This window comes from Sparus aurata, chromosome 22 (assembly GCF_900880675.1).
Source record: "Sparus aurata chromosome 22, fSpaAur1.1, whole genome shotgun sequence".
In the NCBI taxonomy this organism is placed as follows: domain Eukaryota; kingdom Metazoa; phylum Chordata; class Actinopteri; order Spariformes; family Sparidae; genus Sparus; species Sparus aurata.
The window spans coordinates 23465419-23485179 of NC_044208.1; the positions used below are offsets into that span (position 1 = coordinate 23465419).

At 43.7% G+C, this 19761-nt stretch overlaps 1 protein-coding gene across 2 annotated transcripts in view; it reads left to right on the plus strand.

Moving 5' to 3' along the window:
• The window catches only part of akap7 (A-kinase anchoring protein 7), a 51536-nt gene that overhangs the window by 25021 nt on the left and 6754 nt on the right, over window positions 1–19761 (plus strand). The window contains exon 10 of one of the 2 annotated variants that reach the window (XM_030405052.1): window positions 16134–16169. The exons of the other annotated variant lie outside the window; for it this stretch is intronic. Within the exon in view, the coding sequence (XP_030260912.1) occupies window positions 16134–16169 (36 nt within the window). The remainder of the gene's footprint in view (window positions 1–16133; window positions 16170–19761) is intronic. 2 annotated transcript variants of the gene reach the window in all.

Below are 19761 nucleotides of genomic sequence, written 5' to 3' on the forward strand. Positions count from 1 at the left end.
TTATACACACTGAGGTATTCCTACCAGTATTATATATCACATGTAGTAAAAGTGAGTGTGGATGCTGGACGTGCAGCACTGTGTTGTTTTTGTTTCTGTTGTTGCCACGTTTAAAAGAAATTCTAGTAAGAATGTTAAAACGGCAGGCATGTCACACACAGGCTCGACATTATTCAGAACATAAACACTCAGGGTTGTAGCTTTTATCACATTGTGCGCAGTCCTTGTTTTTCTTTTATGTACGTTCCCGTTTACAGGGCCTACAGTTAATTATTAACATTATATGGTTAGCAGTGCACCATATCATGCAGAACAGAACGAAGTCCCTGTTATCTGCAGCGCGCAGTTGTCTTTTTCCTCTTTTGTGTGCATAACCTGTCTTGTGACTGAGTCGTGAGGCACCATGAGTCGACCTTCAGCCGAACAAAGTCAACACTGTTGCAGTGTGAGTCGTTTCACACTCCCCTCCGCATTTCGAAGCCTCGGCGAAAGTGAGCTGAGCGTGGCTTTTAATCAGGTGTTCACAAACACGCACATTACAGCAGAATAGCATACATTTCAACTCTATTAGTCCCCCAGGCTGTTTTATAGTTGCACCTGCAGGAGAGATAATATATCCACATATTCATCTTTTCCCATAAAAATAAAAACAACACATCAATTCGGACGATGTTTGTGTGCGTCTGTGCAGAGGTGATGTGTTCATGTACACATATGGCTACAGTATATCTGACGTTCAATAGCTATTAAGTCTCATCAGTGACAACACTTAAGCCCTACAAATAGTAGTCATCACAGCTGCGTGTGTGTGTAGGAGTGTTTGAGTGTAAAGTGGCAGCTGTGAGTTGAATGCTGCCGCTGGAGACAGGCCTCCACTGTCCACTCACACAGCTGAGCTCCAACTACAATGTATGGTGTGTGCTTGTGCGAGGCGTGCGCGTGTTTATTCGCCGCTGCATCTCACGCTCGCGTCCCCTCAGCCATAGCTCGTAATCCCCCCATTACCCCGAAGAGCAGAGATGTCTTTTTAACTACACAGACCTCCTCTTCAGGGCGGTGCACATGCAGCGACGAAAGAACTGGTGGAGATTCATTTGTTTTTACTCGAGGGCTCGTCAGCGGAGGCTGTGGAGAGGGCTTGAGTTGAAGGCCTTCTGGTTTGAAAAGCGCCGCCTCTTGTCACCGTTCTACCTGCTTCCTCATCAGTGCACGTGTAGCTACACATCACACCAGAACAGGCATCCGTAGAAATTATGAATGTTTTGAGTAACTAGGTTGCTGTTTGTTGCAGAGCACACTTGGCACGCAGCCCACAGTTTTGAATGAATTTGCACAGACTGTTAGTGTCGTATTGATCAGGGATTTCCTGATTGTGTTTTTGTACACTTCAGCTACGGTATCGCCCGGAGCTGAGTAGTACACGGTTTCGTTTTGGGTTACATGTGATTGAGTAACTTAATTAAATAGATAATGTATATAAATAAATGTAGTTTTTCAATGCAGAACTTTTCACGCTCACTCAAGGCCCCTGCGAAATAACAAATATTCTCCATTTTCTTCCCTTTACATCAAGCTGCTGCTTTTATTTTTAATAAATACCAAAACTTCAAAGAGCTTGAAGTCTATTTCGACTCATAGTCAGCCATCATCACAACTCCGTGTCCATGGACTAGTGACTGGGGTAAAAAAAAAAAAGTTCCCCTCCCCTCTGTCAGAATAGCGCTTTCAGTCGGCGCTCACAACCCTTGCTGCCAGACTGGCTCCGAGTTCCAACTGTGAGCGCTCGTTTGAGGCCATTACATCAAAATGCAGAGCCGAAGATGAGCTGAGAGAAAGCAGGAAAGTCGGTCTGTTTGAGCAGCGGGACATGTATTGCATGAAAATTACTCGGCTTGTATGTTTATGCAAATATCCGAGTGATGCTGCCAACATTGTTCAGCAGGATTAAGCATCACCTGAGGTGTGGTAGTAAAAATAAGCAATGATGAGAATGAAAAACAATCTGATCTGGAGTGGTCTTAGTGGGTGCATGATTGCACTAAAAGACTAAAGTACTCTGATCACGCTGGGAGGTTTGAGGATCTCTTTCTGTAAGGCATCAAAGGCAAAGCTGGACTATGAACAGATAATGGAAAAAACTATAAAATGTTTATATGTATAAAATAATAACAGCTTCAACTCGCAGTTACTGCCAAGACAGCGTTAGCAGCCTGGCTACCATCCGAAACAAAAACCAACCCTACTGACTCACTGATCTAGTAAAGATGTCCTGGTGGTGAGGGGAAACGTATCAACAGGGGAGCCAACTTCGAGCGTTCACTCATTTTCCATCTTTCTGCCTCTTCGCCTTCTCGCCCTCGTCCATCAGCGGGGTTCTTGTTCTTTTGCAGTGTAGAGTTTCCACAATTACTCCAGTTGTTTCACGGTTACGTTGGGGATAGTGACCAAGAGGAAACAATACCTCTTCCTGTTTTGGTTACACAATGGTAGACCAGCTTCTTTTGTGCCGTAATTTGACCTTAATTTCTCCGGGGGTAAAAATCCAGGTCAGTGACGGGCCGCATAGCATAGTCAGAGCGAGCCTTATAGGTAACCAGTCCATACGCAGATGGTGTCGTTACACTGTGAACTCACTGATCACTTCAGAATTATGTAATTAAGTTAAAGCTAAAAAGGCTATGACAGCAGAAAGTAAGAAGAATAAGTTGATTTGAGGCAGGGGGACTCGTTTAAATCACGCCGGCTACTTTATTTTTATTGATTTTTGAATCTATTCAAACAGTTAAGAATTCAATCCGGGTAACACCAACCCTGCGGACAAAAACACAAAACTATGTAGCAGGCGAAGGTTTGGAAAGGTGAGCAGAACAGTGCAGGAGTTGGGAGTGATTTCGATTAATTTTTACCGAGTAATATTTCAGTAACTGTACTCGATTTTCAGTTACCTTTCCAACACTGGTTTCGCTGCACGCTATTTGGGAACCACTGCTATATATGGGTGTGTTTGTGTGTGTGTGTGTGTGTTTGGTCTGCTGACAGCTCATGTCCTGCCAAGTAGAGAGTGGGGAGTCTTTCTCAGTGTTTAACAAATGTTAGCAAAATAGCTGATGTAAAAACACATTAGGGAATTACATTGATTGCAGGAAGAGAGGTCGTCCGGACTAATTCGTACAACATCAAAAAAACACTGGTGGCACGGTTGCACAGTTGGCTTCAAGTCAACTTGAAACGCTGCATTTTCCATTTAACACATAGAAATTTATCGGCCTAATGAACAAATGAATTAATTAATTATCTTAATGTACACTGCGCTTTTTCCACCAGAGCCAAGCCTGAGGATGCATCGCAAACACACTAAAACAGGCAAAGCTACACTCCTATATCATATAAGGAAAATGAATGCTTTTCCTTGCCTCACACTGTAATTTTACACTTTAAGATGTTCTTGAACTCTTGAATTTTTCACAGTTGATTGATTATGCAGACCAACATCAGCTGCCCTGAATCATAATAGCTATTTACAGACTGTGTGGACCTGCCCCTGGCTGACCCAGCTGGCTACTGGTTGGTTACTCCATAGCCATATCCATGTGGAAAGCCTCGCACCACGCTGGCGTATCTATTATTCATCACTTTTGCACCATTTTCTGAATGACCGCAGCATACAAGATGATATAAAACATACTGAATATAAATGTGGAATTGCTCACAGTCCCCTCATACGTCCCTATATTTCCTCGCCCTTCACCCCGGGATACCCGTCTTCACTCTTATCTGTATAGCAGCCGTCATAATTCATACCTAACCTTGAAACTGACCTGATTTTAACTATGAATATTGATGGATTTGTTTTCTATTCTCTGAGGATCTCACGGCAAAAAAAAAAAATACATAGACATATAAATACCATGAGAAATCTCATAAATAACAGATGCACGCAGTAGCAGGCAGCAGCTGCCCGCTGTTCACCGACCATTATTCAAGCAATGATGACGAGAGGAGGGGGGTGGAGCCTAGAGCCCCCCTCCTCCCTCCACACACACGCACGCACACACACATAAATACACACACACACACACGCACCAGTGTCTGCTGTCTCCTCATACACACCGCTCCCTTTTCTTCTTCCACACACTTGCCACACTCCCAACACACCCCTTCTCCTCTGTCCCCTTTCAACTACACACACACACACGTATATAAACACACACACACTTTCTATCTTATTCATATCCCTCCTCCGCTTTCCCCACCTCACATTGAACAAATTACTCTTTTTCTCTTTCTGTCTCCTACACACACAGCTTTCCCATTCTCTCTCTCTCTCCCTCTCTCCCTCTCCCTCTCTCTCTCCCTCCCTCTGACACACACACCCCTCCTCCCCGTGTCAGCGCAAAGTAGAGCGAGAGCGAGGAGCCACTCGTTCATTTTTTTCCCTCGTCTGCTGACTTGCTCGGTCTTCTCCGGGCTGCACGGAGGCACAGGGAGGGTTTACCGTGTGTCTTTTTTTTTTTGTTGCCTCCATCCTCACCGACATCCTTCGAGGAGGAGGAGTGGTGGGAGAAAGAGGAGAGTGAAAAAGAAGGGGAGAGACAGGGGAGGGGGATAAAGAGTGGGAGAGAGACGGTGGCAGAAGCAGGACTCTCGCTCGATCTGTCCGTCTTAGTGGGGGGAGAGGGGCAACATCAGGGAGAGGTGACCAGCAGGAGAGGGAAGGAGACGCCATGGGTCAACTGTGCTGCTTCCCGTTCTCCCAAGCGGAGGAGAAAATCAGTAAGTGTCTCCTGCTCCCGTCCTCATGCGTGGGTGTGTGTTGTAGGAGAAAGCAGTTGGAATTGATGTAGTCAGTGGTGCTGTCTATTTGGGAGGGAGTGTACGCATGTTGTATAGTGTGTGTGTGTGTGTGTGTCGCTTTGCATCAGCTGTCTGCATCAGTGATCGCCTGTGACCTACAGACGGGCAAGGGGCATTTGTGTGTGAGAGAGTGTGTACATGCAGGTCTCTTTGTGTGCAGGATGCTGGTGTTTGTGTGTGTGTGTGTGTGTTTGTAGACTAACGTTCAGATTCCAGTCAGATAATTAATCTCTTATCGCTCAGAGGCTCCGGCTGGCTTTTGATTTATTGGCTTCCGCCAAAGTCGAAGTAGTTGTCTTGTTATTAGTCACTGGAAGAGTCTCCCTACGGTGCTCCTCCTGCAAATATAATCTGTCACTTCTAAATCTAAAGTGTGTATTTCAACCTTTTACTGGCAGATGCCTCCAGACATTCAAAACTTAAAGATGCTGACGGATGAATAGCATTTTTAGCGTCATTGTGATAAGAACATGTGCGATTAATGCATTGCAAAAGACCTCCTGAGGTTAAATTCATTCACACAAAACTTTGATCCATCAGAAAAAGATCCCTGGATAGATAAGGGGCTGTGCATTCACACCATTCAGCCAATCAGAGGAAGCGCTAGCTAGACATCAGCTAACCTCACTGACTGTAAGGTTAGCTAGCCTGATGGTGGGAAGGATGACATAAGGATGGTTGATAATGATGATAAGACTTTATTGATGCCTCCCCGGGGAAATCCACTTGTTACAACAGGTCAGAAATGATTAAAAGAGGGAAAAATATTGATTGAATCATAGATGGGGAAAAAAAAGAAAGAAACAAGCAATGAAGACAAAAATAGATAATATAAAACCACATAATAATAAGATGCATAAGTAGGACAATTGTACCAGATAATTGTAATACACCTAAATATAACTGCAACAAACAGAACCGGCCTAACTGAATGTTTCAGGCCAAAGCACTGCTCACACAATCACGTCGTAAGTTTGGATTTAAAGTGAGCTCGAAGAAACTTTCCTCCTTCAACAGATGAAAGTAAAGAAAACAGCCTTCTGGTGCGTGTAAATCATTCAGCACAGTGAAGCTCACGCATTCAGGGGAAACGGCAATTAGCGAAACACATTTTTAGGTGTAGAGGGATTTTGTAATGACTTGCAAACAGCTCCTTGCGGATTATCTCACCACATTCCTTTTTATACACGACCATGTGGCGCAGATCAGCCAGACTCCTCCACATCTCCGCAACCGCAACCTTTTCTCCAGATGACTGTTGTTTTTATGCCCGTCTAACGCGTTTTTCGTTACACAACATAAGCGGTCGGTTAAAGGACGATTAAGATAGATGCATAAATTATCAAATTGAAGGCACAAATTCTCCACAAGAACAAAAAACTGGCTGCTCCGCCTCAGCTCACACCAGATGAAATGAGCTCTAGAGGATAATTACAGATGCAGCTTTGTGGTTTGATTACAGCTTTAAGCAGCGATCTTTCTCTCATTGTTCCGCAGAAGCTGAACTGAGGGGTTAATTTGGGTTTTGGGTGGATGTCCAATTCAGTTTGGTGGTAGCGCACGTTGACGGAGTGGAAAACTATCCTTCCTACTCTGTTATTACTTGGTTACAACTCTGATATTATAGTAAAAAAGATACACAATTTCTTTTAGAGAAGATGATTAATTATACTGGCATCCACAAGTGTAAGTTCAAACAATTTAAGGATGTAATTACGAGCCACTGATCCTATTATCGTAGTATCAGGCTGACGTGTTGGCTGATGCCGCTGCTGCTGCTGCTGCTGTTTTAAGGAGTGCGATATAGATTAGCTGTAGGGAGAGGGAAGGCTCCAGTCGATACAGATTGGGCTTCAGAGTTCTCCCTGTAGCGTTTGGAGGAGTAAATTGGATTAGTCACTCGTTTGTCACAGTTTCCATTCTAGTGCAAGACATTGAAATTGATAGTATTTAAGAACATTCCAACGACTGCAACTTGCTAGGAAACCAGCAAACTACAACTCGTGTGGTTTTCTAATAATTTGTCAGTTAATTAAAGGTAAAAATGTAAAATATCATGGTGTTATCGCTGCTGCTAACCTGTTGGTTGGATTAATGATTAAACGGAGATACCAGGTAATAAAATAAGCTAATGATTTGTGGCCCGAACAGGTTGTTTTTGTGTATATCAGATCTTCATCTTGCCGTCATAAATGCAGACTTTGACACTGGGCTGAAATGGCAATTCTGAAACAAAGGTGGTGTGCAGCACTGCACCGGCGACGAAATATTAAACTGACTGTAGACGCTCTCTTCCTGCTCCTCCCTGTGTTTCTTCCTCCCTCCTGTGTTTTCCCCCATGTGTCCCTCTCTCTCGCTCTCTCTCACCCCGCTTGCAGCTGCATCACTATAAACAGTCGAGCCACTGTGCCCTACTTCTGAGTGGAGAGAGCGATGGAGGGAGAAAAGGGGGGGAAAAAGAGTGATGCAGGGAATGAAGACTAATGAGGAAAAAAGGAGGGAATGGGGCTTAAAGAGAAAATTTGATATTGAGACAAAGGGGGGGAGCCGAGGAGAGGGGAAGGGAGGCGGACAAAGAGGGGGAGTGTGTGTAGGTCAGATGCTGCCCCTGTGATGTGATGAGTCCCCCTCGTGAGCGCAGTGGGACACGTGTGTGTGTGTCTCTGTGTGTGTGTGTGTGTGTGTGTGTGTGTGTGTGTGTGTGTGTGTGTGTGTGTGTGTGTGTGTGTGTGTGTGAATTCAAGCATGACCAATATGACAAGGTGTCACACCGTGGTGTTTGCAGACACTGCTGGTGAAAAGACATACTGTCACACAGCAACAGGAGCTCGATATGCAAACACACCAACGCAAAGATCCACCGAATGATTTTATTTTTGCGAAACTGATATTTTAAGACATATGGGTAATCTGTTGCATCAATAAAAGCTTTCATTTCATGTATTGAAAATAGGAAATTATTAATGATAATGTATGCCTTTTACATATAAAAGTTAGAAACTTGGAATTCTTCACCAGTACACAACATTCCTTTTTTCCCCCAGTGCTTTACTCTCTGCAGCTGGGTGTATCTGGGCAAACCCTAGTCAAAATGCTAAGCTAGCGTCAACCAAGATAGTGAAAAATGTCCCGTTATCACCAAAGACAACTTATGCAACCAGCTAATTATTTACCTGAAGATGTTGATGCCTCATTTAAAAGTTCGGCTTGCTGCTAACATCAGCTGTAGCTGCTGCAGGGGAGGGAGTTTATGTGTCCATGTGCCGTTACCTTTTGGCAACTGACAGTCACTACAACAAAAGTAGCTTTAGAGGAAATTAATTGTTGAAAGGAAAACATTGTCAAATATCGGAATTATAATTTATTTTTAAATGGTATGACAATATAGTTAAAGATTAGAGGGAGGCTGTAGGATTGGTGTTTGGTTCTGATGGTAGGCTGCAGCTAACCATTATCATCATTATGGATTAATCTGTTGATATTTTAAGGATTATGTTTGAGATTTAGGGGCGGCTGTAGCTCAGTGGGTAGAGCTGCTGGACTAGTGATCGGAAGGTCACTGGTTCGAATCCCGGCTCCCCTGGGGTGGGACTGAGCTACATGCCGAAGTATCCTTGAGCAAGATACTGAATCCCAAAATTGCTCCTGTGGTAGAAAATCCACTGCCATCAGCAGGTGTGCCCTGGCCTTTGCCCACAGTCACTGGATTTGGCCCCAGTAACCTCCCCTGAAAAAGGGGGGAAAAACATCTCCGCGACCCTCACGGAAAAAGCGGGAAAAGAAAACGGAACGGTTGAGATTTATGGTTGTAAAAGTGTCCATCACAGGTTCTAAAATCCCAAGATTTCTGTCTCACCAGAAATCCAAAGAGGTCCCCATTACAATGATATGAAACACATCAGAGCAGCAGATTCACACATTTGAGAGGCCGAAACCAACGAATATTTGCCGATTTTGTGTGATTACACAGCTGTACCATCTGTTTTAAAAATCGCTGCTAATTGAATTGATTTGCTCAATATTTCATCCCAGAATTGTGCCTCCTAACAGCTGAGTTATCTGGAAGGACATAAAGCGCTTTATAAATGCCCACGCGAGGGTGTGATCGCCATTAAAGTCGAATCGGTTTCCACCCAATTGAATTGAAATCCGGGCTCTTCCTGAGATTTCCTGCCAACTATCAGAAGGAAAATATAGCTAATACATCATAATTATTCAGCTCCATCGTGACACTGCTCAAACAGTCAAGTCATTAAACTGTTTTATAATGAGCAGCTGTCTTCTCGCTCCCCTCTGCTTCCCTTTGAGAGGTCTTTATTGTTTATGCCACCTCATTTATTGTTAAACACTCCTCATATTTTCTCAGTGAGCAGGTTCACAGTCCACCGAGCACATTTTAATTCTGAAGTAGTTATCAGTCTGTGCATGGATGGTGTGCCCTCTCCTTAAACGAATGTAATCAAACAGCTCCACTCCTTTTTATACCACCAGTTCGTGCTTTACCTTTATCTGCACCCTTATCATGGTGTATTTCCACCCTTATAATAACAGTCAGATAAAGGCATTTTTGCCCCTGACAGATTGACACAGCTTGTGGGAATGAAAGGTAACTCGCCCTCTGGTTCACCACTGCGTGAGCTTCTCACCTGCGTTGACAACGCAGCAACACCACAGCGGTGACCTTGGTCAGGCGAGAAGGATGGTTTCCTTTTCAGCTGTCACGGTTCGTGCAGCTGTCGAGTCACAAAATGGAAAATGGTTAAAGAATTCTGTTGGTGTTTTGTGAGAGGCTCACAAACACACAACGAGAGAGTGAAAGAGAGCGGTGCACAAAGAAAGGGAGTGCTGGCAAAGACAGCAGAGACCACATGTGAGGAAGAGGGGGAGAAAGATGAGAACGGAACAGGGAGGAGGAAGAGGAGGAGGAGGAGGAGGGAGCAGGGCGAGGGGAAGAGATGCATGCAGCACTGCTTAATTCATCCTTTTTTCTCTCTCCCATTCATTCCTCTCTGCCAAGTTCTCTTCTTTCATTCCGGTGCCTCCTCTCTGGCTTAATTCTTTCTTGTCGCATTACCGCGCGCTCTCCTTTCCCTAAGAAAATGTACAAACACTGAAATGTTCCTGTTCTTTGTTCGCACTCTGAGATTCCAGAGGTCTGCGTTTGCGCAAGTGTTGGTCTGACAGCCGACCACAGCTCAGTGAGCTCGGGTCACTAAGCAGAAAAAGCCAAACCTGAATACTGACCGACTTTTTTTTGGGTTCGAATCACGCCACACATACCCTGACGCCTGCCAGGGGGAATTAGGGACTAAGATTTTATTAAGTGAAGACAAATGAAAAATTATCTTTGTCTGCTTTTTCAGGGTGCAATCAATAAGCTCACTCCTTCTGTGCTTTGTCTCCCCGCTGATTGATTGTGCCAAGGTCTGACTGGACCACAGCCCTGTGCCTCTGCTAGACGCGTTTCAGAATGAGGCCAGACAAAGCCAGCGTACGTAATAAAGCTGCAGTAGGTTGAATTTATGTGTTTTAGATAATAATAATAAGCCAGTTTGGTGTCTGGCGGACACAGGGGCGACGCTAAGAGGAAGAGGCATGTGACTCCTTGTGTTGGTTTTGATTCTCTGATTACAAAACCACAGCATATCACTTTTAGTCACAGTGGGGCTGTGCTGAGCCGAGAGGGCAGAGTCATGCCTCGTTATGGCTCTGTGAGGTTGTAAGGTTTTGTAGGTTGTGATCCTTAAAGTGCTGTGAAAACCAGGCTGGAGGAACACAAGATGTCGAATCAAAGCGTCTGTGTAGTGTGTGTGTGTGTGTGTGTGTGTGTGTGTGTGTTTGTTTTTCTTTTAACCCATTGTTCTTTCACACTAGAAAGGCGGGGCTGTTTATTTGATTAGCTGTCAAGCAGCGTTTGCAGGCGACACGTCGGTCCAGCTGCACAGCTTCAATGTCCACATCCACATTCAGACCTCTAAGAAAAAAGGATATGAGGTCCTGAGCAACAGTTTTTGAATTATTTTAGGCGTTCTAACAGCTTGGTAAGTTGGAAATGTTGGTCAGTCTGTCCACCACTCTCGTCCAGACTGAAGTATCTCTCCAGCTTTTAAATGGCTAGCACTGAAATATTTTATAGACATTCGTGGTCCCCAGAGGATGAATCAGATTGATTTTTCTGATCCCCTGACAACTGCTGAAGTCCCACCATGAGGGTGACATTTTTGGTTGTCAGTGACACATCTATTGGATGAATTGCAATCAATATTTTAAACCCGTTCATGGTCCCTGGAGGATGAACCTTGATGACTTTGGTGATCTCCTGATTTTCCTTGTCGAGCCATCATGAGCGTGACATTTAGTTTTTTTGTGAAACGTCCTTAATTAATCAGATGAATTGCCATGAAATATTGTGAAGACATTGGTGAAAATGGTAAATAGTCTACCAAACATACCTGCTAAACATCAGCATGTTATCATTGGCATTGTGAGCACCTTAGCATGATACGTTAGCATTTAGCTCAAAGCCCTGCTGTATATAGCTTTGTACAGCCTCACAGAGCAGCTAGCACGGCTGCAGACATATATTGTAGTTTGCATGTCATTGTACAATTGGACATTGGTATAATCAGACTGCACTAGCATTTACTCTTTTTCGGAAATCACCTTCAAGTAAACAGCATTCACAAATAAGATGAGACTTTCTTGATTCCTCACTGGGTAAATTTACTTGTTACATCATCCCATGAGTAAAGAACAGAGGGAAGACGTGTTGGAATAATAGTTAAAATGGAACAAGACAAAGAAAGACAAAAAAAAAATGAAAAAGTCATAAATATATCTGTCACTTTCTTATGTGTGTGTTAGTCTTCAGGTGTGGCATGTGTTTGTGCTTTTGTTTCATGGGTGTCATTATGTTTAGGTCAAAAATTAACTCATTCAATCAGCAGTTTACATTATCGCCAAATCAGTGACTGTGTTGTATCTCTGTCAGTATTGTATCAAGTCATGCTATCAGGTCGCACATCACCCTCTTAAGCTGCTTCACGTCCAGCCAGTCAGTCCCTCCTTAAGTCATCGTCACCCTCGTTGTATCATCTTGAAGGCGTGAGTGTGTGAATAGAGCCTTGATGGTGTTCATCGTCTCGCTATGGAGAATTTTATCAGCCATGAAATTGTCCATCAGTGCTCTGGTGGAGGGGAACAGACTCGCGCACTCGTGAGCATCGGCACCCTGAATCTCCATTGTTGTTCCACAGGGAGAGATCGCCAGGAATGTAATTATTGTCCTGTGTTGTGGGATTCAACAAATGCAGGAAAATGGGTCACAATTCAGGAAATGTTTTATGACGACAGGTTCATTACAGGGCTTTCGCATTGTGCTCCTCCTGTAGGAGTGTTTTATTCTGTCATATTTAAGATGCATGTGGGTTTAGTGCAGGTACTGCTTTAGTGCCCTGCTCAAAGGCCATTTGAGGAGGGCAGTGGGCCCCTGTAGGTCCATCAGCCATTGTTCAGTTCAGGGTTGTACATCTTTGGTTGCTTTCTTTGGTTACGTAAGGTTAATTCATAACATCTTATCCCTTAGTACGTCTGTTGCCGTTAGATATACAGTCTGAATACCAATGTGTTGAGCAGAGCTGCAGTCAGTAAAGTATCTCCATTCTGAGAGACTCTGGCATTTCCTCAGGAAACTGCCCCACCATCAGTTTGCCTCCCAGCTGTGCAGCTTCTAGATACCCCTACTGTCCTCGTCTTTAAGGGTCTGTTCTTCCTCAGCCCTCCTCCTCCTCCTCCTCCTCCTCCTCCTCCTCCTCCTCTGTCCTCAGATGCACCCTCTCCCTTATTTTTTTCACGTTCCTTCTCATTTTTCGGCTTCCAACCGCCATTTAGGAAGTCCTCGTGTTGAGCAAAACTACGCCCTCTTCTTCCTTGCATCACATGCCCCACTGGAGTCCTCCTCCTCCTCTTTCTCCCCCTGCTTCCCTCCAGCCTTGCCTCCTCCTCCTCGTCCTCCTCCTCCTCCTCTTCATCAGCCCATTGCTCTCTCTAATCCTTTATCCTTTTTCCTCCTACCAGCTGTGCTGCAATCATTTTCCAAGTTAATTTTCTGCCTGAACCCCTACTAGAGCTTTCAGAAAATCAGCTCATTCGAAATAAGAAAAAAATTAGTTATAGCAGCAGATTATTAGCCTGGATGTAAACATAATCAGTTAGGCTGCTGTATCAAGCGAATTTGATACAGGTCTTTAATGGGATTATTATGGTTCCTCTTGGTACTGCGTGCAGATTGCGAATGGGCAGCAGCTGAAACAGAATGTAATAAAGTGCTCTCTCCATCGTGGAAAGTATTGAAAGCGGCTGACTAAAAATTTTGGCAGACTTCAGCAAAATGTCAGCACGGATCCAACCAGGAAGTGGGCTCTATTAGTTATCTGGGGGGGGAAGGAGTTGCTAGATAAATAAGTGTGTAAGGGAGTTTGAAGTAACAGTGTTAAAAGGTTCCTACACGGCACCAAATAAATCACAGCCGAGCAGCATCCCGGGAGAGAGAGCAGAGTCAAGTGAAGCGGAGCGGAGCGGTGACGCTGGGAGTGAAGTAAAAACAAAGCAGACGCACAGTAGTTGTCACTTGACATCGTGCAGGCTCGCAGCTCGCTGACAGTACAGTCATAATCCCAAACACGGCGTCTGTACAGCAACAACCTTTCTGGTCCTGGACACATTAGAGATAAAAGACAAGGAACAAAGTGGAAAGGAGAAAATTACAGGTTTACCGCCAAGGTTACAGCTCTGGTGCCTTGAGCGAAGGGCTCACAATGAAAACGCTAACATTTGAACAAAGTGTACTGACGGGCTCGCATCATGATTGTTGCCAGTATTGCCCAGCGGTCACTCGTTGTACTGCAGTGGAAAATTCTTGTGCGGTCCGAAGGCATCCGTGTGACGGCATCAAAATGGAAAGTCTGTAGGCTGAGCAGGAAGTTATGGCCGTGACCAGTGGGAGAAAATCTACTGTGCTTATTCAGTGGGCCACGTAACCAGGAAGTAGACCCCCAAGCTAGAAACCTTTTTGGCCTGGTGAGCAGTTCTCACTGGGCTGATTGATCGCCATGTTTGGGTTCACTGACAAGTTTTTAAAGGTCCAATATGTAAGAAATGACCATCTGCTGAATTCATACTCAAACAAATGGGGCAGCATATCACCCAGAGCAACTGCTAATGGCTGCTAGCTCTAGCTTGCACACATTTTTAAATAAAGTTATTTTTTCTGCAATCTCAACGAAAAATCGATACCAATAATTGAAAGATGCTGAATATTTTCCTGGTAATCCACCATGGCTGATGATCTGTCTACCCTTACTTGTTGTATTTTTCCTTTCATAAAAATCACAAGTTTTATGCCCTCAATGTTACGTAAGGTTTTCTTAGTGGTATCAAACATGCATTGATGTTTTTCACCGTATTCTATTGAAGTTAGAAACTCAACACCCGGACATCTGAATGATTAATCAAGTAAAAAGTAAGAAAGACAGAAATGAAATCACAGCCTGGCGTGGTTCATGTATTGCTGTTGGACAGAGTACAGCATATGCTGTTCTTATCTCATTTCCACTACAGGTTTAACCCAGTGACTTAAAAAGACAAAAAAAATAGGTTTAACCATAATCAACTAATTGGCTTGGTTTCCTACGTACGGACTAAGAGGCTTATTCTGACTGTATTTGAATAAACATCGCAGTGCAAGAGGCAGACACTGAGTTTAGTGTAAAAACACACTGAAGAAGTGAGTCCATGTCATAGCTCTGCAACTTTAAATCTCGTTTTTGTCAGTCATCGAAATCTCCCAGCTGCTTATAAATTTTAATGCTGAGGGATTCCGGCCCGCTCACAACATTTGTTCCACCGGTTTCTATGTTTCCTTTACTTATGTTTAACAGCTTTTAGACGCAAATTGATGTCAGCGCGCCGAGGGAGACATCAAAAAGGGATGTTTTTGAAAAAAGGTCTAGAGATGTTGGCAGCCAATAAGGAAAACAGGGAAAGATGAGCCTGAAAAAGAGAGAGAGTGCGAGTGCGGCAAAGAAGACAGATGCGGAGAAGAAGACAAAAAGGTTGAGCCAGAAGAGAAGAAAGTCAAACAGATGTGAGGGAGAAGAGGACACTTGGAGATGAGAGGTAGTGAGGCCTGCCAAAACAGAGAGAACGATGGAAGTCGGTAAAACCTCCTGTGTTGTTAAAAGTTGAAGTGCCTGTCTGGACCTTGTCCTGTCACCATGACAACACTGCCAGCAAGAAAAAGTAGATAGAAAGAGTGAGTGAGTGGTTTGGGAAAGTAAAGACAGATAGGGAGAGATTCAAGCTTTGAGAAGTGATTGCCATAGCTAGTATGTGTGTGTGAGACGTTGCTGAACATGTGCATTTGTCTGTGTGTGAGGCTGAGATAAGTTTACAGAGAGATATCCTCGTGTCTGTCAGCCTTTGGAATCGGTCTCTACACAGAACGAGAGGCTTATCTGTGTCCATGGTACTGTGTGTGTGTGTGTGTGTGTGTGTGTGTGTGTGTGTGTGTGCGTGTGTGTGTGTGTGTGTGTGTGTGTGCCAGGGGCAGAGGGCAGCTTTACTGCTGTCATAAAGGCCTTTTAATTTGAAAGAGCAGGCAGATAAAAACTCTTCCTCACACACCTATTTAAAAAGCCACAGACAAAGACAGCGCCGGGGTATGTTAACATCGGGTCAAAATCACAAGCTAATGTTCTCTGGATTGTCTCACAATGGCAGCAGGAACGCAGAGGAGACACGATGAGGGATTTAGTCCTCATATGTTGTTAATCTTCCCATCTTAAAATCATCCAAAAATTTCTGATCTGGAACACACTCAGACATTAGCTCGTTGTTATTTTTACAGATTCGTGTAATAGATTATGTTGTCAGGCGATCTCGGCCAAGCGCACACCTGGGCCCTGTTTTTACGCCGTCATATTGCCAAAAGCAGCCCGACTCTGCAGTCAGTGAATTCGGATAACTGGCATTTTTCTTCAGAATATTTGTGCATCCATTTTAGTCCTCATGCAGCCCAGAGGTCCAAACCTAATCTTTAAAATCACTGCTGGCTGGCACCAGAAGTGTCTCCCTTGTGTTCACAGACAAAGAGGCTTTTATGTACTGTACCACTCCGGGAGTGTGTGAAGTCCACGAGACGGCGAAATATCTCTTGTTTTCTTTTCCTCCTTTTTTGTATGTGTGTCTTCATTTAATATTTGTTTGTGCTTGTGTTGCAGATTTGGTTCAGAACCCACTCCATGCCAAACGCTCAAGTATGTGTTTCCTCCTCATATGTTTACAATCAAAATCAGGAAGGTTGATTTAAAACCTGATCTACATCGGATCAAATGCTAAAAATGTTGCTGTAATTGTGATGTAATCCTTCAAAACAATCATATGCGTAATCAATAGTAATTACTTGCGGCCACCTCTGGGTCACTGTGATTATATTGATTACAAAATGGCACATAATTTGTCTATCAGAGATCACCTGAGTCATTCAACACGATCAGTTATATTTCCAGAATTATGAACGATCAGTTTTTACTCTTCATTGTACTGATGTCTTACTCAACAGCGTTTCCTTTCAGACGATCATATTTCTCGTCAATACTCATTTGACATCCCTCATCAGGTTAAATTCAGTCAGGCCTAAATGATCCAATCTTGTCTGAGCAGCACAGGAAGTGATTAAGGAGGCTGTCCATTATCCATGCTGCCTGTGTTTAATGGCGTCCTGTCACCGGAGGTCATCATACTTCAACACTGCAGTTTCCACGAGCAAGGCAGTGTCTGTTGGCGTCCTTCATAGCTGAGGGTTCAAAGGCTTTTTATGTCATATCTGGACTTAAAAGAAATCAACCAGCGCCGCCCTATTGTGTCAATTTATAGATTTAGCTGATGTTGCAGGACGTGACGTGACGTGACGTGACGTGACGTGATGTGGCATACAACAGCTCAAGCGTATAGCCTGATGTATAACATTTGCAAACAATGACGGTTTAATCTCATCATTTGAATGACAATTTAATTTGCTGTTTGCGATTTTTAATCCCCCGATTGTGGGTCGCACACAAAACACATCATCAAAACGTTAAACCCCTGTCTAAAAATGTCACTTATGTCACTCATACTCATACATACGGACGTAGACAATTACAAAGAACAGTTGTTTGCTGTAATAAATTCCTCCCCCACACAATGAGTTGTGTTAATAAACTGTAAATCATGCAAACAGGGTTCAGGCAGTATGTGTTAATTGCAGCCGGACTCTTTAGTCTGTAGTGTGGAGAACCTGCGTTCACTACTGTGTGTTTTATTTTGAAAGGTAAGCTACATTTATCCTGACAGCGTTCACAGAGGCAGACGAAGAGACTCCACACCACAATTTTACCAGCATATATATATATACCAATGTTTGCTGTAAATATTTCAAGAAGTGGACCTTGAAATTGCCACACACCAAAGAGCAGATAAAGAAAATCATGTTCCCTTGATAAAAGGAATTTGTTCTGTGTGATCACCAGCTGATTGCACAGGTTGGTTACAGAGACCAGGAGCCAATCATAAATAATGAGCCGCATGCAGTCTGCCGTCTTTTTGGCAAATTGTGAGAGGCTCCTGCTGGGTCCACGTCCCCGACTGGTATTTAACTATCATGGAGATTTATGGCTGCATGTCTATGAAGACTGGTGCATAAACCGTAAAGAGTCTTTAAAATGGATGAGTCACATTTTCATGCCTATTTACACCTGGCATGAACATGAAACCTGTGTCTGGACATCCAATCAGGATTATATAAACATACATGTTATTGCGTTTCTGTACTGTAGGTGCACTATGGACACATCGTGACCCGAGTGTAATGTGATCGACCAGACCACATGTGGAGGTGGACAGGCTCTGCATTGTGATCGTATCTCAGCCAGATGTAAAACTAATCTGGACAGTGTGACAGCAGGCTTAAAGGAACAGTTCACCCAAAACTGAAAAATACTCACCGCAATGCCGATGAAAAGTTGGGTGATGTTTCGTAAGTCTATCAAACATTTCTGGAGCTTCACAGCAAAACAGCATCCTCTTAAACAACTGAAGCAGAAGGAGACTTGTTTAAAAAAAATGAAACACCTTTAGTAGCTACAGGGAAGATTTCAGCTTTTAAAGGGATATAAAAACAATCCCTTCAAAACAATCGGGATCTTCAAGAGACTTTTCTTTCTACTTCAGTTGTTTAGGAGAATGATGCAATGCTGTTTTGCTGTGAAGCTCTCAAAATGTATTGTGGACTGCGAAACGCCACCTTCAGCAGACACTGATGCAATTTCAGTTTTCAGCTGAATTTATCATTTGATAAGAAAATCATTCTGAAATGCATGCTATGTGGATGGAGTAGCGAGAAAGTGTTCCCTGGCAACGACACGTTTAAGAATGAATGACGCTTGTGGTTCCCTCTACCTGTGACGAGCCCTCAAGCTCCACTTAACTCATCTGTATGTAAAGACCCCAGTACAATGAGATAATGTTAATGCCGGATTAATAACAGATATGCAAAGGAATGGATGTCCTTATCCAGATAATGTATCCAGATAAATGTTAATACCAGGTGTAAATGGGCGCCATGATTTAAAAGACTGTGAAATTATCTGATAGCGCCTGAAGCGCCGGTTTCACTTGACTCAGCTTCATTAGAATTGGCCAACATCCTCGGAGTTCCAAATACTCCCACCTCCTACCGCTAACTGAGGAAGCTAAATGTAGAATAGAATTCAGTCTACTGCGGTCCTGAGGGCAAAAAAATACCTCATCAAACGGCAGTCAGAGGTGTGAGTCACTCAAACTGACGGACAGGCTGCAGGTAATCGAATAGCGCGGCTTCACAGAAAGCACAACTCGATAAGACATGACGTAGATGTTGAAAAACAGAACATCGTGTTCGGTTCAAATCAATTCGACAAAAGTAACAAAGTGAAGCTGATGTGAACACATGGTGCAGCCATAATTGGATGAGTGAGGAGTGCACATATGCCATCTGGTCTGGCGAAGTCTGGTTGCTGTTTTTCAGGCCGTTAGCAGGCTGAATGTTCGGCATAAATAACACACGGTGGATACATGAGGCGTGCGATGGTGAAATGCTGTAGCAACATGCATGCTGAACAATGTAGTCCTTGGCCCATATAGCAGATCTCGACCTACCAGAACAACTGGAGGATAAAAGGGGGTATGAGCAATAAAATGTCCACAGCATGGATGTACCAGCAATTAATAATCCGTGTTTGATGCTGATGTAGCAGGTCGCCAGGGATCTCTGCAGAGGATGTTCATACCTAGTAGTGGCTTCAAGTTGCATTTTACCAGTATTAAACCACTTCTCTCCAAAATCCGAAATGCACATCATTCCTCCTCTTACCTGTAGCGCCATTTATCCATCTAGACTGTTTTGGTGTTAAGTTGCTGAGTGTTGAAGAGGCCTCTGCCTTCTCTCAAACATCATGGAACTGGAGGGCACTCAGCTTCTAGAGCTCAAAAGAAATGCATTAAAAATCAACGTCATAGTCTCATTTCAGAAAACATGACCCAATTACTCAAGATAATCTAAAGACCATGGGTAGATGCACGCTCATGACTGCACAGTGATTCGTTTGGTAGAAAGAAAATAATTGTAGCTCTTCTATGAAACGAGCTCTGTTGATTATCTTGAGGAACTGGGTCATGATTTCTGTAAAGAGACACTGTTGGTGAAGCCCAGCGCTGTCTAGTTCCAGTACATTCAGGAGAAGGCAGACATCTCCACGGCTGATCCCTCCAAAACTCTGCAGCGCTCACCAAAACACCAAATGGATAATTAACACTACAGGTAAGAAGACG